At 46.4% G+C, this 22,458-nt stretch overlaps 2 protein-coding genes across 5 annotated transcripts in view; one reads left to right on the top strand and one right to left on the bottom strand.

Moving 5' to 3' along the window:
• DAZAP1 (DAZ associated protein 1) overlaps positions 1 to 6,805 on the bottom strand; it is a 35,425-nt gene extending 28,620 nt beyond the window's left edge. For all 4 annotated transcript variants that reach the window (XM_065422088.1, XM_065422092.1, XM_065422089.1 and 1 more), the window contains exon 1: positions 6,711 to 6,805. In XM_065422088.1, the coding sequence (XP_065278160.1) occupies positions 6,711 to 6,742 (32 nt within the window). In that variant the 5' untranslated portion in view covers positions 6,743 to 6,805. The remainder of the gene's footprint in view (positions 1 to 6,710) is intronic.
• Positions 6,806 to 11,037: 4,232 nt separating this feature from the next.
• Positions 11,038 to 20,920, top strand: GAMT (guanidinoacetate N-methyltransferase). The gene is made up of 6 exons (XM_065422094.1): positions 11,038 to 11,340; positions 14,864 to 15,009; positions 16,812 to 16,875; positions 17,924 to 17,991; positions 19,057 to 19,167; positions 19,762 to 20,920. The coding sequence occupies exons 1-6, from the start codon at positions 11,157 to 11,159 to the stop codon at positions 19,900 to 19,902; spliced, it is 714 nt and encodes a 237-aa protein (XP_065278166.1). The 5' UTR covers positions 11,038 to 11,156; the 3' UTR covers positions 19,903 to 20,920.
• The last annotated feature ends 1,538 nt before the right edge of the window (positions 20,921 to 22,458 follow it).

Below are 22,458 nucleotides of genomic sequence, written 5' to 3'. Positions count from 1 at the left end.
CTAGGTAAAGAAGACAAGCCCATTTTAACAAACTTATGAAAAATATTTTTGCTGCAGTTGAAACCAAATGGCAAACATTAAATTGTGTGCTCCCCACTTTAAAAACAGAACACAGCAGGTCAAGTTTCATTTCGTGCACTGAACATCTGGAATACTAAAATATGGTATTTAGTTTTAGTAAAATTGTCACAATAGGTAGCTTTGAAAACCAATCAAAATGCATTGCTTAGGTATGCTGGTTGGTCAGAATTTGTAGTTTTGTTACAAAGACAAGAGGCATGACAGTGACATATGTATTCATACAATGCCTTTCATTTGAGTTCATCAAGGTGTTTAATAGTTATTAATCCACCTGTGATTTGAAAAATGTGAAACAGAAGTGACCGGTCCACCGTCATGAAAGTCAGACACCGAATTAAAAAATGAACTTTGGAGTACTGATTTCCAGGATTGAGATCAACCACCAGAAAACTCCTTAATACTGAACTGTGAAACCATACCTACAATGTCACCTTATGATACAGTTTAAAAGTAACAAGTGAGGACAGTCTCATGCCTGTTGTATATCAGGAAGTTATGGACCAAAACACTAAGACTATAAAAAATTACCAATTCTTAAACTAAAATGTAGCAGAAATCTAGGTCAAGGGCAAGTTTTCAAAAACAGCATCTAAATTGGTACCCAGAAGTTCTCCATGTTACAGCATGCCCCAAAATTTCTATTTGTGCACAGACGCTGGACTACCTGATTTGCAACTGTATGCACATGCATATCAATTTTAGCATTTTAAAAAAACCCTACATATACAAAAAGTGCATCCCATAATTAAAAGCTAACTTAAGGCCATCCCAACATTTGGCCCTTACTCAGAAGCAGCATCTTAAAGGTCCACCTGTTATATTTTAGTAAGTAACTGAGTTTACACTAATATGACAGGGCGGTCTACTTCGTAAGAAAATGTCCTGTTTTCATGATCTTTCTCCAGAGAAAAGAGGAAATGATCTATTGTTTTTGTTTTCCACTTTGCTATAGTGCAGTGTATAGCTCAGCTGAAGTCAGAAAAAAGTGTCTCCCAATGAGAGGAGAAAGTTTCATTTGTATTTTTCCCATTCTCAGCCCGTAGATAAAAAAAAAGAGCTACTTTACCCTATGAGAAAATGTTGCAACTTCCTCTCACCTGCTTTATGCAGAAGAAACTGGCTCTATTAAACAAACAGCTACTCCCTAACAATGGCTGCCATAAGGCACCAGTAATCTTAGCTGTTGCTAATTTACCGAATTGTGAGTGCAGTAGTAATTAATCATCAGGAATTTTGGATAATTCTGCTGTACAGAAGAAGATTAGTAGTGGTAGCATAGACTTCACTTGTTCACTTGAGCTAGGAGCTCCAGGGAGGTATAGCAGTTTAGAAAAAGGCTGCAGTCAAGCCTCAGGAGCTAAAATTTGATTCCAGGAGCTGTAATTTTAATTTTTCTTGCATTTCTTTTAAAACACACATTACACCAACTTGCTCCAAGACATCTCAAGCTTACCTCAGCTGCTCAGCAAATGATAGTAAATAAAAATGCTTTAAGAATTTAGGTTTCCAGAGTCTAAAAATAATTAACACATTGTACAAATTTTAATCTTATTAAATGGTATTTTAAAATTTGCCTAGATGGATCAGGGATTTCACCTCTAAGTCACTGGTTCGTAGATGGACGAGATCAGCAATGACATAAGCCTTATCTGCACTAGAAAACTGATTTGCTGCTGAGAACAGTTGTCAGTGGGTTCACATGAACCAGTCCAGAAAACGACTATCAGTGTACAAAGGACAATTTTCAGCACTCTTACAAAAACACTGACTACATCCACACTTAAATTGTTTTGGGGGAATGATCATTAACCATATCCTCACCATTGATACCAGTATATACAGGGCTTCAGTGTTTTAACTGCTATATAACCCAACTCTGCCGAAAGCTGGTCTAAATGATACAAAAGTAAAAATGCCTGGGCACGCCCACCATTTGTTACCACCAGTGAAGCTGCACCCACAGTAGTGCGCAACAGAGGGAGATTTCCTGGAAGATACTATTAAACTAGGCTTACATGTTGAGAATGTTTTCCACAATGGTGCTAAAAATGGTTTTGTCCTGTCTCTAGGCATTGAAATGTTTGCAGCATCAGTTCAAAGGAACCCACACATTGCTGACAATAGTTTCGAGTAACATGCCATTTTTTGGTTTGGATAAGGTTTTAAAGCCTACCACCAGATGGTCTATTTGGTTATCTGCGTGAAGCAAATTTCTTTCCATCCAATTGCCCATAGGCAGATACAAAAACAGTTTTGCTAGCAGTCTCACCAAAGTGGCCAAGATGAGAACTGCACTCTTCCTTAGATCTGGTCCCCCCAAAAGAGAGCCTTCACTGCTCCTTCCTATGCTGTACCTATTCTGTGAAAACCAAGTTTCTAATAATGCCTAATAGGAACCACACAAAGATGTTTTTAAAATAAATCAGGTAGTTTTGTGTATAACAAAATATTCACAATTAAATATTATAAATAAAAAAGGCAACGATTTTAGCTTTAGTTTTAAACCAAGGACTCTGGATTAGCAATACGCTCTTCATCTGCCACATACAACTATTCTATGTCAGGTTATCAAATATAAAAAAAAAATATACCATCTGTGGGTTTCTGACAGACCATCTAGTTGTTTGACTGCAGGGAGTTCCCCTTCTCGATAATGACCATTGAAACCTTCCAACTCCATTATAAATTATTTCTAGCCACTTCACAGACAAATATTCAAACAAAAAAGAAGGGTTGTCTAAGGTCAACTACAGCAGCTGTATGTAAATAGAGCACTTCTATTTATATGCATACTATAGAATGGCAAAAGCCAAGACAATCTTAGCCTTCAGCTCTGCGATGGATGGATTCTAATATACTGAGCAAAAGTAAACCCTATTTAACCAACCCACCTGCCTAAAACAAGGATACAGGCACAATATATAAAGGAAAGCTGACAGAAGCAAAATATTTAAGAAAGGACAGTGCAAGAGGATTGCTCATCTTGCAACATTTAGCTTATACCATCATCAACCTGTTCTCATGAGTCTTACACAAGCTGAGGCTTGGCCATTTACAGCTTTGCTTGTACAAACACTTAAGGACAGGTAGTTAGTAAACTCTTGCCATCAGTTCAAGTATTGTGCAAGTGTACTTCTCTCTCACACACACAAAAATCAATGTTTTCACAAAGCTATATATAACAACTGACATTATGGAGCTGCTGTAATCAACCCATAGTAAGGCTGAAGTTAACTTCTCTCAAACAAAGCAGACTGTTCTGAAATTTTGCATGCTTCACCTCATCCCAGAGTAGTTTGCATGGGACAATACAAGTGGAGGAGGAATATATGACATGCAAAGCAGCTCCATCCCACCTCTGGAGTCAATGTGTTAACTATGCCCAGAAATATTACACAACAATTGAAACTTTCAACAATGTGAAAGTTTTGAATTAACTATAACAAAGACACTTATTAAACTAAATCTCCAATTAATATCCTCGCTGATGAATACATCAGCTGTTTTCAATGTAGTTTCAGTAGGCTACAGAGTCCTCCAGGAGTACACCATTTTCTTTGGCACACAGTAGTTTAAGTAGTAACTGCAGTGAATAGTATCCATAAAATCTCTATGTGCCCCTGCTAGTGCAAAGGATTACAGCCCTTATGTGTATAATGTATCACCTAGGTGATTTGCCTTGGAATCTCATGTCGTTTTCCCTTCAATTATATAGGCAATCATAACCAATATGGTATGAAATAACAGAAGCAGGTTTCACCAGTAGTCGAGAGAGAACGAGTCTTAGGGGCTCATAGCAGTATGAGACTATATACTCAGGTATTAAATATTTTCAACCACAAATCCCAAATTTACAAAACTAAAATTCCACGTGCTGTATGGCACAAATTCCCCTCCCTTCATTACCATTACCCTATTTCTCAATACAGCGGGAAGACAGTGAACTAATCAAAGTCTTATTTTATTATATGAGTTTACCAGGCTTCCATGAATGTCAGAACTGTAATATTTGGCAGTAAGCATGAAGTATAGGTAGCTAAAGTAATAAATCTCAAGACACAAGGAGCAGCAAAGAGATTTGAAAATAGAAGCCATGTCAGACGGAATAATCAAAAGGCAGGAGAAGCACTCTACTACTCCATTCTCAGGCATTATCTCTCAAATTAGATGTTTTGAGTCCAGCAGACCCAGAACATCTTTCAGATCTTATTTTTTTTTAATAATTTTACACATTGTAATACCATAAATATTTAAAACTGTTTCTTCAGAGTGATTATCACATATCAACTTTAGCAGTTAGCCTACTGGAAACACATAAGTGATCAAAAATATGAAAACTTTTTTTCTTTCTAGTATCTGTCAATTCAATATTCCCCACTATACAAATTACACCTATACCCCGATATAACATGAATTCGGATATAATACGGTAAAGCAGCGCTCGGGGGGAGAGGGGGGAGGAGAGGAGAGAGACTGCGCACTCCGGCAGATCAAAGCAAGTTCGATATAACGCCGTTTCATCTATAAAGCGGTGAGATTTTTTGGCTCCCGAGGACAGCGTTATATCGGGGTAGAGGTGTAGTTCAACAAGCTTGGAATGTTCTTTTTTTAAGTTAATGCTGACAGTTCAATTACTCCCACATATTTTGTTTCTAAGCTTTTAAAAAAATGTTATCAACTTACATTTTTGCATTAGAAGGTAAGACTCATACTCTAGTCAATTAGGCAGCCACAGAAGATTTATAACAGCTTCCAAAATACAATTTTTATTTCTTAAGATTAATTTCTAGTTGACTGCCAAACAGACTTGACATCATAGTAAGTTGTCTAAAACTGCAACATATCCTATTTTTTTCACCTTTCCCTTCTAAGTATTTTTGAGTGGATGAAGAAATTAATGATTATTGTTTTTTACCAACTAAAATCTGATCCTTCCACACCTAAATATAAACTCAGGGAGTGAAATTATGAGCAATTTGCAATCCACAACAAGCCCATTGCCCAGAATGTGAGTTAACATAATATTTTGCCCAGTATTTATAAGCCTGTTTTAAACATGTTACTCCAGAGCAACAAATTAGTCACTTTGAGAAATGCAGCTGTCAATGCCCTCCCATGGGAGGGCATTTCATAAATTAGTTTCAACAGTAATTGGGGCTCAGGACACAAAAATAATACTTTCAGAACAGGCAAATGCAATAACCATAACCCAAGGGGCAAACACCATTCACTGAGACAAGTTATTTTCAAGGTATTCAGTACTATTACATCTCTTGTACTTCTGAGCTAGTTCAGAACTTAAACACAGAGGGACACAATAGATGAACCATTCTAGGAGTATAGTCCTGGACAATGTCGTCTAAGGTTTTAGTTTATGATTTTATGTATATTTTAGTTTTTACAAGGATGAACAGTTTATCATGGTGGAAAAATTCACCGTCAACTGTTGCTACATTTCACTACAACAAAACACTTGGCAACCAGTGTTGTGTAAAAATACTCTATAGTTTTCTGTCAATTCTCCCATGCACCGTCCACTGTCTTGCGAGTCTTAACATTGTAAAATGTTTGAGCAGTGTGTATGGAAAATTATATAAAATGCTATCTTAAATCCATGGGGAGCCATATATGGCATTATCTATTTGAAATAGCCAAAGTCCCCAGAAGGCCTTTAAAGCAAGGGGAACTTTTCTTTTTTAAATTCAGCCATTCAAGATTCCTAATGTGAAGCTGATCTGTGGAAGCCTGTCAGTGGAAGGGAAGGTTAAAAGACCAGAGGCACAGTACAAGGTTCCCGTCTCTAGTAGGGAAGCAGAGGGAAGATAAAAAGACTCTCTGTTTCCGTCTTTGTCCTGCCAGTCTTGGAGGGGTAGATGTAGATGCATCGTTCACCCTCAGCGTGCACCTCCCGACACAAGGGGGAAAACGATGTGGGCAAAGCCTGATGAGTCAGGGACTCCTTGCCCTGGGGCAAGACTGTCAGCAGATTTTGCATCTTCCTCGGCACCATCAAGGTGAGGACAAGCGAGGTGCAGGGCTGCCGCAGTTGCTCTGGTCCCATGAGACCCGCTTCGTGGTACGTCTGTGCGGACCCCATAGCTGGGACCCGGCTGGGCTGGCAAGCACTCACAGACAAGGGGCCCTACGAGGCTGCGATCCCCCCCCCCCAGACACATGGGATGCTCCCGGGCCCACGGAAATGGGGCTCCGCGGACGCTTCGATTCACGGCCTGGAGGAGGGAGCAAAGGCTCCCGCTTCGGAGCTGGCAGGGAGCCCCTATGACCTTGGGCCGCGGCGCGAAGCACCTGCAGCCGCCAGGCCCCCGGCTAGGCGCGGGACCGGCTTGGGGGGGGGGGGAGCAGCACGTGGAGGGGAAACCCCCCCCCCTGATGAGATGCGCGAGGACTCAGGATGGCGTCAGCCGCCAGCTCGTGGCCAGGGGCAGCCTGGGGGGGGCAATATCCCAGCCCCCGGAACTGCCCGGTCTTAGCCCCTTCACTGGGGGGCTCCCCCCGCCCTGAATCCCCCCAGCTCCCCCTCCCCTTCCCTCGCACAACCCCCCCCCCCCAACGGCTCGGCGTCCCCGGAGCCCCTCAGCCGCCCCAGCCCGCCGCGCCGCCCCCCTCACCCGATCTCGTCGGCGCCTCCCACGTTGTTCATGGCGGCGGCTCCAGTCAGCGTCCGGGCCGGGCCCGGCTCCCTCAGGCCCAGGCGGCGGCAGCAGCGGAAGGTCACGGGCTCCGCTTCCCTCCCGAGCTGCGCAACGGCGGCTCCGGCCCCCTCTTCCCCTCAGCGCCGCCCGCCAACCGCCGCTGCGCGTGCACCCTGGCCTCGCTACGGGGTCTCCGGGACCGCGCCCAACGAGCGGGTGAGGGGAAAGGGGTAGCGCGCCTGCGCGGCAGGCGCAGGGCAGCACGGGAAACGTAGTCCAGCGCCGGCTGGCTAACACGTGGTGCAGCCCCGCGGCAGCCATGCGGATTCGAGCCGGCAGGAGGGAGCGAGAGGGCAGTGCGTGCGAGAAAGAGAGGCCGTGTGGGTGCTAAGGAGCGGACGCGTGAGAGAGCCCATGAGTGAATGCATAAGATTTAGCGTGTGAAAGGGAATGGGAGGTTGGCAGGAAAGTTGTTTGCAAGTGAGGCCTGGTCTACACTTAAATATAAAAATTGACCAGGGACATGAAAAAAATTGCATAATAAGGTCCTAGTTTGTCAACACTGGGGATCAGGCTGACCTCAGCTAGGTTTCTGTCAGCCTATCTCCAGCCTCTCAGAGGGGTGGATTAACTATATCAATGGAAAAACCCCTTCGGTCTGTGTAGGAAGCGTCTATGCTACAGCGCCATAGCTGCAGTGCTGCACTTGCAGTGTAGACGCAGTCAGAGTGTGTGCATAGCATGGGGTGTACAGCCTGCGGGCGGCGGGGGGAGGGTGTGTGGGGCAGAGGTGCTCTTGCGTATTTAGTAAGGTGTGAGTGTGCCTATGGCTTTGCCTAGACTAGGGCCTGGTATACACACAGTTTTTGTGCTGGTATCATTATGTCACAGAGGGATGTGATTTTTAACCAAAATAGTTATACCAGTACAGCCCATAGTGTGAACAGTTACACTGGTATAATGGTGCCTCACACTGATACAGCTTATCCCTCTTCCTGTAAGGAAAAAGCTGTACCTGTATAAGCACATTTATACCGATATATCTGTAGTCACACTACGGAGGTTATACCACTTTACCCATCCACTACAGTTAAAGCAGTACAACTTTTGTGTGTAGACAAGCCTTAGGAAAAACAATACTTTTTTAGGCCTGGTCTATACTACAGGGTTAGGTTGATGTAAGCAGCCCTGCATCGACCTAGCTTTGGAAGTATCTTCAGTTAAATTTGGCTCCTGCCAAGGTAAGTGCCTCTATATGCTGATTTAGTAACGTCACCTTCCCAAGCGGCATACAGTCACAGTCAATGTAGTTAGGTTGACGCAGTGTCAGTGTAGATCCTGTGTTGCTTACCGATTGTTCCTGGCTTTCAGGAGCCATCCCACAATGCTCTACACCGACAGTACAATTGATATAAGCGCTCCTGGTGAGGACGTGCACCATGGACACAAGGAGCCAAGTGTGCGCGCACACACACACACGAGTGATTTAATGACTGCAGTGGCTGTATGCTGACGTAAGTTAGGTCGACATACTTTTATAGTGCAGACATCTCCTTAATCGTTAGAGTTTAGCTAACTCCATGGAACTAATGTGATTGAAAAAAGCACCCTTTTTCCTATGCCTGATTTACACGTAAAAAGTTTTACCAGCATTAGTGGAATCTGTGAACTATGTCAGTGGTGTAATACTTTGCCAACATATCAGAGGGGGAGCCGTGTTAGTCTGGATCTGTAAAAAGCGACAAAGAGTCCTGTGGCACCTTATAGACTAACAGACATATTGGAGCATAAGCTTTCATGGATGCCAATAAAAGCCCTACTGTAGATACGGTATAAGCACTTTTGTACGGTTATAACTGGATCTACGCTACGGTTTTTTTGCCGCTTTGAGGTTCAGTCTGCACTTAGCAGCTGCCCCACTGCAGTGCTTCAGTGTAGACACTCGCTACAGCGACGGGAGGGGCTCTCCTGTCACTGCAGTTAAACCGACCTAGCGCTGTCTACACCGGGGACTGGATCGGCTTAACTACTTGACCAGGGTGTGGATTTTCCACAGCCCTGAGAGACGTTGTGATGTCGATGTAAGTTTTCTGCGTAGACCAGCCCTAACTAAGCCAGCATAGTTAAACCAGCAAAACTTTGAAATGTAGGCAAGGCCTGAGGCCTGGTCTACCCTAGGAAATGAGGTTGGTATAACTACATAGCTCAGGGGTGTGAAAAATCCACATCCCTGAGCAACGCATTTAAACTGACCTAACCCCTGGGGTAGACAGCGCGAGGGCGACAGGAGAATTCCTCCATCGACCGATCTATGCCAATGGGAGAACTCCTCCCAGTGGCGTAGGTCGTGTCTTCACTGAAATAAAAACACTTGCTGCCTGTTACAATATCATTGGCTTATGCTTTTCCCTTGTGCTGCACACAAACAGAAACTATCCATGCACCTATGGATGCTGCACATATAGGTCTTGTATGGACTTAAGGCTTGTCTGCACTTAAAACACTGCAGCTGCAGTGTTTTAACTGAGCAACGCATTTAAACTGACCTAACCCCTGGGGTAGACAGCGCGAGGGCGACAGGAGAATTCCTCCATCGACCGATCTATGCCAATGGGAGAACTCCTCCCAGTGGCGTAGGTCGTGTCTTCACTGAAGCAGTACAGCAGGCAGCAAGTGTTTTTATTTCAATGTCAGAAGGATACCTAGCCCTTGTTAACTAGTATGATTTAGTTTTGTATTTATATAGCACCATTGCTGTATATTAGTCCCCTAGCAGTCTGGGAGCATGATGATTCTGTAGATCTCTATGAATCACATAACACCCCCTCTTCCCTTTCTATCACTAATTTGCCCATGGGATTACACATACTCCCAGACTGTAGAGGGCAGGAAAGGCAATTTAATCCCATATGTTGCACAGTTTGGGAGTGGGGTTTTCTTTCTGCAGATTTATTTTTACCCAGGTGTCTGATCTTTCTGGCATGCACCTGCCACATCTCGTTCTTCGGGAGGAAAACATCCTAATTTTGGATTAAGTCTAAGGCAGTTTTATTTGAAAACCTCTCCCTATTGGGAGGAAGGATTTTGCTTATGTGGGTTTCAATGTGACATTTAAAATCTCACACTTGAGGTGGGTTTTTTGGAAATCTAACTTTCTATCTATTGAAATAGTCACACAGCATGGATGCCCTGCTCGCCCTCCTGATAATAGAGAAGCAGGGACATCTAGTGGCTCTAGCTGAATCCCAGAAGGATATTTAAGGGTTTGATTGGCAGAAGTGCCGTGTACCCAAAACTCTGGCTGAGTTCAGTGGATGCTGTGGGTACTCAGCACTTACAAAAACCATGCCCCTATCCCCGGATCCTGTAAAGTGTTATTCATAGAATTCACTTTACTACCAAGTCGATGGGACTACTTACAGTAGTAAAGTTAAGCATACCCGTAAGTGTTTGCGGGATAGTCTGTATCTCAGGGGCTTGGGCAGAGAATTAAAATTCACAGAGAAAGACTGATGCACGGACTCACCCCAGTTTGGGATGGGTGTGGTGTTTCTGTAGGCAGATGGCTTGCACAAAACTGACAACTGCATAAGTGATGCACCTGGCATAAGGTTAGGCTAACAGCGCAATCTTTTTCGAGAGAAGAGAATTGCTTTTATCCCAGTGGGTAGAGTACAGATAATCCATGTGCTGGGCAGAGATATGCCATCCAACCAGGCTGCACTTTTAGGGGTGGCTGATGGAGTGTGGCTAGACAGGAATTTGCTTGATGATTATCTGTTGTGGCTGAGGACTTCTCCTTGCCTTGAGGAACTGTAAGTATGAGCCTAGCTCTTGAGCCATTGATTTCAGCTGCCTTTTGCCCAGTAGTGGACCCTCACTCACACACCCTTTTCCAAACCTGCCAAATCTCCCTCTTTTAGATGGGGACTCTCGTTTAAGACTCGTCTGCATGAAGGGATTTTGCTGCAGGTTTCAGAGAGGCGTTAATATCCTTGTTCCGTTAGCGTGTCCTGCACCTTGGCATTGTCCTGTCTTGCAGTTAGTATAAGCTGGCTCCATGTGTCAGATGGAATGATACCGAAAGATTCCTTCCTTCCCTGATCACAGAGGGAGGGGAAGTGCTCTGTTTACATGTCTCCTTGCAACCTGCTTTCGCTCAGCCGGGTAATCTGTGTCAATGCATTTCTCCAAGGCATCAGCAGATGTCCCTCGTTCACATCTCTGCCCTCCTCCTCTCCCACTTTTTACTGGGCATGCTCAGGACCACAGCCCAGATAAGGGATCCCTTTTACCCAGAAGTAGCCTCTGCTCTTCTTTGCACACGCAGCTTTTTCTGGCTTGCCTATATAAAGCCAGCGAGATCACGGGGGCTCCCTTTCTCTCCTCTCCCCTCCTTAGCCTGCTGGACTTTCCTCTACCATGAGCTCTTCCGAGGTTGCTTGTCCTATCTTCCTCCAGGGAGAGAACTGCAAGCCGTCATGGAAGGAGGCAGACGCTGGCTTCAATCAGACGGACACCCACTTAGAGATCTTGGGCAAACCAGTGATGGAGAGGTGGGAGACCCCTTACATGCATTCTCTGGCTACGGTAGCAGCATCCAAAGGTAAGTGACTAGTGAGGTCCCAGCTCCTTGCAGGGGGGCGAGTATTGTCTGCAGCTAGGGAGTTGTGATGCACTAGTGGGGATTCGGAGGGATTTTATTTGGAACTGAATTCAAGTGTTTTCTGTCATTCTCCGCTCTGGAACGCTGTCCTGAATGGGGCTTCTTGTTGTGGTTAGTTGAGATAAACTTCCCAAAGTTTTTGTGCATTTGGGAACAACAGCTAACAAAGACTAGCAACAGTCAGCAATTTAGCCTGGGAATTAATGTTGCACTATGTTCTTAGTCTAACATGTGCAGCTCAGACTATGAAATAAAGAGCAGTTTGCAGACACGGCTGAGGGTGTACGTGTGTTTTGGAATCTTGCTTCAGTTGATTATCCCTTTGCACTGTTCACAGCACCAATTGATCATGTTAAAGAGAAACTGCTACATGTTAGAAGATTGAAAGTTCTGTTTCCTTTATCAATAGGAGCTGGGCTTTGCGTATCCTGAAATGAATTGATAACGTAACAAGCATTTCCTTCCCGTATGAAGACTGGTGTTGAATAAAACATACAGCTCTTTTAAATAAGGAGCTGGGCTCCCAGCATACAGCCAAAAGCATGGTGTTTTTTAAACCTTCCGGTGAAGTCATTGCCCATGTAACTATCTGCTGTATTGTTAGTAGCACTTACCGCTAGCATCTCAAAGTCACTGTCAGCTTTTTATGAATTGATTCACTTCGTGATTCAAAGAGCAGTGGAAGCCAGAGGGGAAAATGTGGTTTTGAGTACATCAGTACAGTGGTTCATGTCCCCTAACGAAACTTTCAATATGGCTCGTGCAGATAGATCGAGACTTCAGATCAGAGTTTTGGACTTTCATTCTACATGGATGCCTTTAAAGTATTTGATTTCTGCACAGCTTTGAAGGTAACATTGTGAGGGGAAATCAGGCCTGTTGTAGCTTTTCAGTCTAAAGTCAAGAGAACTCCAACAGTGCATATATAATCTCCTGTCCATTGTCCTTGGTGTTCACTCTTCTCTGTCATGCAATCCACATTTTAACTGTAAATGCCAGGCCAAACCATATGCTCCACTAGAGGCAAGGTTAAGAATAGCCCCACTGTAACAGTAGCTGTGTTAAACAGTTGTGCTCTGTGTAATAGAAGACAGGTTTCCAAATAGCTGCAGACTTATCCGTAGGGCAAGAGAGGGGGAAGGGAGGTCTGCAGTTCTGCATGGGAGCAGGGACTAAAGTACCAGAACCCTCCGGTGCTCTACTTGATCTTTGCACTTTACCTTTCATTTAAAAACAAAGTGTCTGATCCAAAGCCCATTGAAATGAATGGAAAGACTCACGTGGACTTCAGGTTTCAGAGAGGTAGCCGTGTTAGTCTGTATCAGCAAAAACAACGAGGAGTCCACCTTAAAGACTAACAAATTTATTTGGGCATAAGCTTTCGTGGGCTAGAACTCACTTCATCAGATGCATGAAGTGAAAAATACAGGAGCAGATATAAATACCTGAAAGGATGGGGGTTGCTTTACCAAGTGTGGTAAAGACTTCAGTACGCTGCGGTTTAGGCCCAAAGCTCTTGAAACATGTCACCTGGAGATTTTTAGTGGCATTTCTACAAGCAGTGAATTGTTACCAGAGAAACAGCCCAGAGGGATCAGGTAGTTTGGTTTTGTTAGGAAAAGGTCTAACCACATTTCATATAAGTAATGACGGTATTGTGGGTTTTTAAAATTGTTTTGGAGGAAAAAATCCTCAAAGTTTAGAAGGGCGATAACCCCTTTTAGGGCATAAACTCACCTCTCTCTGATGGGGGTCAGGAAGAAACGTTCTCCAAGGGCAGGTTAATTTCTGAACCTTCTTTTGAAGCATCTGGTGATGGCCACTGTCAGAGAGGAGTTGGACCTCTGCTTTTCTCCAGTCTGTTTTGCAGTGTTGTTGTAGCCATGTTTGTGCCAGGATATGAGAGAGACAAGGTGTGGGAGGGAATATCTTTTATTGGACCAACTTCCGTTGGTGAAAGAGACACGCTTTTGAGCTCCACAGAGTTTTTCCTCAGGTCTGGCAGTCCTCTGTCCCTATGGAGTCAAACATTACCTGGAGTCTTGTGCAGCGCCAGCCACTGTAGTGTGACTCCAATGCACGAGGGCCAGAATAGGGTAATAATACTTCACACTTATCCAGTGTTCCATTTTCAAAGCAGCCTCCCAAACAGTTAGGCTCTGATCCTGAACATGCACTTATACAAGCACATGAGCAGTCCCCTTGCCATCAGTGGGATTGTCACATGTTTAAAGTTAAGCCTGCAGATAGGTGTTTGCATGATCAGGACCTCATGAGCCAAAAGACAGTGAAACTGACTAGAAACATAGGTGAAACTGACAAACTGAGTTTCCCTCTACCAGCAAAGAAACAGTATAAATGTGTGGGGGGGGGGGGGAAGTAATTTCTTGTCTAGTTTTAATAATTTCAGGGATTAATAGTTGGATGACAGGATATTTATGTTTAAGTAACATTTTAACCCGACAATGTCCCCTTAAGAATAAAATAATGACTGTGTTTGGGAGGTGACTGACAATAGACCAAACGAATAAGGTATGCAGAACATTCCTTTCATTCATGCCCATTCACCGATTTTACAGGGTTGCATGTTGCTGGAGGAAGTAATGCCATCACATCCTTGGTGAAAGTGGGTCAGTGGTAGGACTTTACGCCCACTGATTGGGAGTTTGCATACACTGAGTCATTCCCGTGCTGATGAATTAATTTTCTAGCCTGCCAAGCCATGTGGATCTTGTTCCTTCCTGAGGTTTTCAAATTCCTTATCTCCTTTTCTCTTCCAACACATTTGCAGGGTTTTCTCTCCAGTTAGGCAGGACACCCATGAGTTAGGAGGCAGGGTTTTGTGTTTAAGGTACAGGAGGAAGGAGAGACATGGCTAGAGTGGGAGTAGATAAGTAACAAATCACTGCACCATTTTCCAATCTAGCTTTGATTTAGCCGGCTGGGCAGGCCCCTTGGTGCTGATTCACAGCTTGCCTTGATCTTAGTGCTAACGAAAGGGGCCAGAGCATGAAAATCCCCTGGCTTGAGAATGGGTCCAATATGCAGAGGTGGGACAAGCTTCCCCTGCATGCTACCCTACTGATGTGACCCCCACCCTGACCTGGAGGGACCTCCTTTAGGGCTAAGAGTGATTTTCAGTCTCCATGGCCCATCCAGTCCTTGGTCACATTGCTGAGACTGTCGAGAGAGGAGACCCAGCTGGGTGGGGGCAGACATCAAGACCAAAAAGCCTTCAGATAGGAATGACTGCTGGTCACTAGCAGCCTGGCTTGGACCCGCACCAGTGACCTATCGGTGAAAGGCTCTATACCGGCCCAGCCAGTTCCTCCCAGGTTTGTATCTGAGCACAGAAGACTAAGGGACCAGCTGCCTTGTATCCTGCGATCAAGACAGCTGTCATTTAACTCCCGAGCGTGCCTGCAGAACACTGGTAGCCAGGCTGTGACCTGTCTTTCCCCAGGCGGCCGTGTGCTGGAAGTGGGGTTTGGCATGGCCATCGCTGCCACCAAACTGGAAGAGTTCGACATTGAGGAGCACTGGATCATTGAATGCAATGAGGGCGTCTTCCAGAGGCTGCAGGAGTGGGCCAAGAAACAGCCACACAAGGTACGAGCAGCTCCGCTCGCTGTAGACAAGGATGCGTTGCAGACTCCGTGCTACAGCTGAGCTCAGATGGAAGCATCAAAGGGCCACAATATGGCCTGGGATGGGGGGCGGGGGGGGGGAGACTTATCCCAATCTCTGGCTGTGTAGCTATGTCCATATACAGCCCTTATCACCAGGCTCCAAGCGCCTTGCAGTTGGCAAAGGATTCTGTCCCTCCTCCCACTCCCCAAAGCATTACCCCCATCTTACAGCTGGGGAGGTGAGGCACAGGCTAGATTGTGGTTTGCCCAGGGTCACACAGGGAGCTGGTCAGAGCCAGGAAATGACTCCAGATTGTGAGTCTCTCCCCAGTGCCCTAACCAGTAGGCCAGCCTTCTGTGGTGTTTAGATGTGCTTGTACTTATTAGAACTGGGAGCACTGGCTGTTGGGAGTCTGAAAGGACAGGAAGGAGGCGGGAGGAGTTGAGGAGGCTGAGTGAGAGTTACAGAGGGTGCAGCAGCAGCTTGGTAAAGAGGTTTCCACTGTAAAAATAAAGTCCTGTTGAATATCAGAAGGGTAGCCGTGTTAGTCTGGATCTGTAAAAAGCAACAGAGTCCTGTGGCACCTTTAAGAGTAACAGATGTTAGTCCTGTTGAAATTTGTTAGTACCTTGCCTGGTTGATACACCACCTTCCTGCCCATTTCTTACCCTCTAGATTTCCCTGAGCTGAATGAGGAAACCCTTGGAACCAGAGTTAAAAAAACCGAAACTTTCATAACTTGGAAGCAGAAGAAAAGTTTAGCAACACACAACTACTCCATTAAGCAAACTATTAACTCTCTCAGTAAAGCGAAGGCTGGCCCCACACGCTTCCTGTACGCTCACTAGTATCAAGTTGTTTATTAATTTGCACCATAAACCCGTTTTTTAAATCAGTCACAGTGTATTAGAGTCCACTTGATGGGGTAGAGCAGGGATCGGCAACCTTTCCGAAGTGTTGTGTCGAGTCTTCATTTATTCACTCTGTTTTAAGGTTTCGCGTGCCAGTCATACATTTTAACGTTTTTAGAAGGTCTCTTTCTATAAGTCTATAATATATAACTAAACTATTGTTGTATGTAAAGTAAATAAGGTTTTAAAAATGTTTAAGAAGCTTCATTTAAAATTAAATTAAAATGCAGAGCCCCCCGGACCGGTGGCCAGGATCCAGGCAGTGTGAGTGCCACTGAAAATCAGCTCGCGTGCCGCCTTCGGCACACGTGCCATAGGTTGCCTACCCCTGGGGTAAAGGATCCTCAGTTAATCTAACACACACAGGCACCGCATCAGCCCTGGGTTACATGGATGCCACTCCACTGAGGACCAGCGAGATGCCAGTGGGGTTGAATTTGACTTGTGGACTCTCCCCCCCCACACACACACTTTTACTAGGCCAAATCCGTCCCTAGTGTAACTTACACTGCAGCAAATGGACTTGAATTACACCAGGGTGGGATTTGGCCCAATATCTGTGTGTTAGAAGTTGCAAATGCTGGTCTTGTGACACACACACACTCTCTCTTGCCCAATCCCTGGTGCAGATCAGCTTAGCTCCTTTGAAGCGATCATGCTCCAGCGACGTACACCCATTGTGGAGCTGGACTTTTATATTTAATCGGGGCTTGTTAAGAGGAAACCAAGTTTAATGCTGCCTGTAGCGGAAATTGATCCAACTTTTCCTTCCTGCCCCATTCCCTGGGTGTTGCTTATTCTCTCTTTGGTCAATCATTGATCAGAATCTGTGCCTACATACCATCTTGTGACTTCTTGTCTTGCCTGAAGGTCGTCCCCTTGAAGGGGCTGTGGGAGGACGTGGCGCCGACGCTGCCAGATGGACACTTTGACGGTAAGGGAAGCAGATTGAAATAAAAATCCAAAGGGATCATTGGAATCCCAGGGGTGGGTTGTGGGGAAGGAGGCTGCCGGGCAGTGAGGACCTCTACAACATCCATGGATCAGGGGCCCAGCGAAAGACAAACTACACCAGAGCCAGCAAGCCCTAGTTTATTGGGCAGTATTTAGAGTGGCACGTGCTCTGGCCTGCAATGTTCTGGAATCTAGAACAGGTGTGGCCATTAGACAATGGAGGGATTCAAATGGAGCATGAATCAGAGGCTCTAGCTATATACTCCATAGGAGGGAGCTACATAAACCCAGTGTGAACAGGACCTGAGCTTATTCATGCTAAGAGTAGGAATGACCACGCACCCATAAGAAAATATACCAGCTGGCCTAATTTTCACAGGTGTTGAGCACCTGAAACTCCCATCCAGTTCAAAGGGAGCTGACCTTGCTCAGGCGCTATGAAAAAAAATCAGGCCCTAGGACTTTAAGAACCATACGTGGCTGGAGGAGCTGCACATTAGCTACATGGGAGGCTGTGACACCTAGTGGATAGAGCACCAGAGCCCCATTGGGCTAGGTGGTGCACCCACATACGGTGAGAGACAATCTCTGCCCTATAGGGCTTACAGTCTAAATCAACAAGACAAAGGGCTGGAGGGGAAACTGAGGCACACAAAAGGGAGGTGACTTGCCCAAGGGCAGTGGCAGAGCCAAGACTAGAACTGGTGCCTCCTGACTCCCAGCTCAGTGGCCTGCCCGCTAGGCCCTGCTGCCTCATTAAAGCGGGAGGGATGAAATTCAGCTAGCCAGCTTAGCCCAGCCTGCCAAAGGTTGGCAGAAGGAAAGCACGTTGTTCTCGCTACAATGAAGCTATCGCCAACGTTGGTGTTATCAAATGCATGTGACTCAAATGTCATGTATTAAGGGGTGGGGGGGACACGCCAGGCAGCCAGCTACGAAGAGGAATCTTAGCCCAACTAAATGGTCCCAGTCCGTGCTACAGCATTTCTTGCAGCTAATGCATTATTTCCCTCGGTTTTCCTGGACAGGCATCCTCTATGATACCTATCCCCTGTCGGCAGAAACCTGGCACACCCACCAGTTCAGCTTTATCAAGGTAAAAGGCTCTGCTGCTGTTTTCCAACGAGCAGCGTTCTTCACTCGTTATCTGCATATTGCAAGCCCCCTGCTAGTGTTTCTGCAGCAGCGCCAGGCGGTTGGGGCCTGCTCAGACAAGGTGCTGAGCGCTCTCAGCTCCGGTTGGGTTTCTCTGGGAACTGAGGACACATCACCTGGCAGGGTCAGGACTGTCATTCCCCAGAGGAAGAGACGCTCTCTCTGAGCTGGAGAGTTAGATCTGTAGCCCACGTCCAAAGCCACACGGGAGTCGTCATGAGATGGCACCGGCCCTGAGAGACTTGCTAGGATGAGCCTTTGCCCGTTGTTACGTTACAGCCATCCGCTTCTCCATGCTGCTTTGGGGCCCAGGGTGTTTTAGGATGTGGGATTTTTGCACGTAGCCCACGTTTGTCTCCTGTGACACCTTTCCTACCAGTGCTACCCAAGAAGTGTTTTGCTGGAGTTATGTGGGAGAGGGACCAACACTAGCAAGGGACAATTGAAGCTTTCTGAGATTCTCTGAAAGGAAATGGAGAGGGGAGACGTAGGGGGAGGTTGTTCTAGATGGCAGGCGCTACAGTAGGGTGGCCAGGTGCCCGGTTTTTGACTGGAAAATCCAGTCAAAAAGGGGACCTGACAGTGTCCAGTCAGATCTACTGACTGGACACCCAAAGTCCAGTTACTGCACACAGGAAGGCACTGGGTCATCACCCACTCCAGCCCCTACTCAGCCATTCCCAGACCCATCTCCGCAGGCAAGTCCCTCCTGGCGGGGGTGGGGTGGGAGGGGAAAAGCAGCGAGAGACAGGCGGGGGGGAGGGAGAGGAGTGGACAAGGGCAGAATCTCAGGAGAAGAGGTGGGACAGGGCGGGGCTTTGGGGGAAGAGGAGGGACAGGGAGGTCCTGGCACTCCTGCTGGAGAGTCCATTTTTTAAATATTACAAGTTGTCAACCCTACGCTACGGAGGGCAGGCTCCTGCCCCAGAAAGGGGCAGAGAGGAGCACGGTGTTCAGGCCAGCCCCTAAATCCCATCAGCCTCCGGTTTGTTTCCCTCTTCCACAGGGTCACGCTTTCCGCTTGCTGAAAGCCGGCGGCGTGCTCACCTACTGCAACCTGACGTCCTGGGGGGAGCTGCTGAAGACGCAGTACACGGACATCGAGAAGATGTTTGAGGTGAGGAGGGGCAGAGGCTCGGAGAGCCTGATGGCAGACACGACCGCAGGCGAGGGGGTGCCAAACCCTGCAGTCGTTTCTCACTCACCCAAGGTGGCTGCTGACAGGAGCTTACAGATACCAGAGTCCTACCACCTGCCCGACTGTGGATGAAGAGCTGCATTTAGCCTCGCACCTGCCATTCGGTTTGCAGACACAAACAAGCACATGAGTTTTACAGGCCTGGATGAGATCCACAGAAAAGCCGGCCAGTCCTCAGCTCTTTGGAAACAGACCCTCTGGTAAAGGGCACGGTTAGATAACAGGCAGGTGGGAACAGGAGCAGGAAGGAACGGTTGACAAGTAGGGCTTGGCGGGACCCAGTTAAAGGATACACTTCAGAAGCACCATCAAGTACAGTGGGTGTTTTTCCAGGGCCGTTCTAAAGCTTCAGCCATCTTAGCGGCTGGGGCAGAGTCATTTTAACGTAACCAGACCGGTTAAACAAAGGGTTAGGCGTCGCGTTCATCGGGGATCACATTGGGACGGACTTTGTGTTCAGTCGGAGGTGGCTCAGAACCTCACCGGTCTCTGTCTCACCTGTTCCTCTCTTAGGAGACTCAAGTTGCACCCCTGATGGAGGCAGGGTTCAAGAAGGAGAACATAAGCAACAGCGTGATGGACCTGATCCCGCCCGATGACTGCCGCTACTACTCCTTCCACAAGATGATCACGCCCACCATCCTCAAAGAGTGAGCAGCCACCCAGCACCCACTCCCGTCTCGCTCGCTCAGCTGCAACAAAGAGCGAGGGAAGAAATCCCGCCAGCTGGAGTGAAAACGAAATCATCAAGGACTGGCTATTGCCAATCCAGGGAGGGGAGGAAATATTCGTCGCTCTACAGTACTAATGAGGGAACATTCACATATCGATTGGACTTTCCAGGAAAATTGGAGGGCGGAGAGGATTTGGGAAAGTAGAGTAGGAAGTTTGTGACAGTTTAGAACTAGCACGTCAGTAGTGGACCCTGCACCACAGAGGGCCCAAGTGGCTAGGACTGGGATTCAGGACGCCTGCCTTCTATTCCCAGCGCTGCCCCTGAGCTGCTGGTGCTTTGAGCAAGTCACTGCCCCCTCTGTGCCTCAGTTTCCCCATCCACAATACATCGTTATCCCCTTTCCCCCAATGCTTTGAGATCTATGGCTCCAAGACACTAGGTCAGAGCTAGGTGTTATTTGATCAAAGAAATCTGCCCCGAGGGCAGACCCCTTGTGGGATATCCTGGCTGTGGAATTTCTCCTACGTTTTTAAAGAACGTTTTTATTGTGGGGTTTGACCAGCGCTCAGAGCCCTCGCTGTAGGCTCCACAGAGGTTGATTAAAGTAAAAATCAGGAGGGGACTGTAGGTAACTTGAATGAGGGATTTCCAAATCTAGGTTTCCTGGGGAACACTGTCTTTTTTTAAAAGATCAAGACTTGACTCTCCACGACAAGCCGAGTAAAGTACCCTCCACCCCCGAGTTTAATTCTGAAAGCCTGACATTTGCATTTGTGTAATTAAATGAGATTCAGACAACTCCCAGAGCAAATCCCGTGGGAATCTCTGCTCATATTTTTGGCTAATGGCCTGTTTTTAATTAAGATTTTGGTAACAAATTCTTATGACCTTCCTGGAAGCTTACCGTTACATGAATAATTACCCACCTCTGTACATAGATGTGGTGGACATGCTATTAATACGAACACTAAAGACATTAAATTGATTCAATCCACAGCTGAGACTTCAGAAAAATTTATTTTCATTTTTTATAAGCCCATGTGTAACTCTGCAAAGGCTCTGTGCTCCTCATTACAGATGGCTTGAGGTGCTGGTAGCAAATCACCAATCTGTTTACTCTTCAGCAGCTCCTGTGGTCCTGATGTAGGCAGCCTAAGCTCGGCTTAGAAGCTTTCTATCCTGGTCCCATTTTCACAAAGGCCGCAGCCTTTTAATAAGATTGCTGGGCAAGATTCTAGCTAAAGCAGGTGCCTAAATGTAGACTGTGAGCCCACAAACCAAGACCCCATTGCGCTAGGGGCTGTACAAATGGATGGGCCCTGCCCCACAGAGCTTCCAATCTAAGACAAGAGATAACACGTGGATACTGACGGAAATGGGGGGAGCAAAGAAAACAATGAGAATGTTGGTCAGCATGACAGGCAGGGGTCTCAGCACTTAGTTAAGCAACCAGATAAGAGGCCCGATGTACAGAAATGCTAAGTATCCAACGGGATCTATAGCTCTAAAGAGAAGTCAAATACAGTCGTGTTGTATGCATAGACGTGGAACAGGGAGGTAAATCCTTCTCTGTACAGCTCTGGTGCTGCCGTACCTGGGACATTGTACTAGGCATCACATTATCAGAACGATGATGATAAACTAGCTGGAGTTCAGAGAAGAGCCGCAAAACCTATCCAGAGGGACTAACTTAGCAGTACAGATTATCAAAGGGGTGAGAGGTAATGGGTTGGCTGAAGCGAGGACTGAAGATCAGTGATCAGTTCACAGACACGTGAAAAGTAACCAAAGATAGCAGAGATTTAGGGCAGCAAAGGGACGTACAGAAGCTGCAGTAATGGGCTGAAATGAAGACTATAAATGTTGATTTCGGTCCATATCAGCCACTGCTGGAGCTGTGCTTTTGCCAACAGCATCAAGCTCAGAATTTCACACGCGAGGAAGTGGAGATGAGACTTCTGGGAGTTAGGTTTAGAGCAGGCTTGGGACTGATTTACAAAACGGCCCATCTGTGGCAAAGCTGGGGATACGTCTCAGTCCTCATCGCCACAGAGGGGTCAAAAAACCCCAAATAAATCTCATCTACGCAAGCTGAATCTAAGCCTGTTATCGTCGAAGAGGTAGGAGTTTCAAGGTACTTTCCCCCAGTTTAAAATCAAGCCAGGACTCTGTGAAACATGTGAAACTCACTTATGTATCTGCCTCAACGTCTCTGGTATTAGAACTTGGTTTGGCCGCTTGCACAGTTAACACTATTTTACGTAAATAACATCACTACACAAGAGGGGGTCGTTTCCAGAACCTGCAATTTCCACTGCAGCCAATGGGTCAAACCCAGAGTCGCAGAAGGGAGGGAGGCTGCAGAACAGATTTGTTTGCCAACAGCGGATAACGATATGAAGAACCTAGTGGGCATGCTCTCTCCCCCGCATGAACCATTCAAGCCAGGAACCAGTGTATTCGGAATCCTGATTTAATCCTTATACCCCTGGGGGGTATGCGTGTGGGGGGAGGGCACCCAGAACACCTGGGGG

This window comes from Emys orbicularis, chromosome 24 (genome assembly GCF_028017835.1).
Source record: "Emys orbicularis isolate rEmyOrb1 chromosome 24, rEmyOrb1.hap1, whole genome shotgun sequence".
NCBI lineage: Eukaryota > Metazoa > Chordata > Testudines > Emydidae > Emys > Emys orbicularis.
Note: the sequence above shows the minus strand (reverse complement) of the source record. Positions and strands in the feature narration are given on the sequence as shown.

Excerpts from the sequence above, each read along its gene's own strand:
- GAMT (XM_065422094.1), top strand. The coding sequence starts at position 11,157 with ATGAGCTCTTCCGAGGTTGCTTGTCCTATCTTCCTCCAGGGAGAGAAC. Across the intron at positions 16,876-17,923 it reads GCCAGATGGACACTTTGACG|GCATCCTCTATGATACCTAT; the intron begins GTAAGGGAAGCA and ends TTTCCTGGACAG. Across the intron at positions 19,168-19,761 it reads ACATCGAGAAGATGTTTGAG|GAGACTCAAGTTGCACCCCT; the intron begins GTGAGGAGGGGC and ends TTCCTCTCTTAG.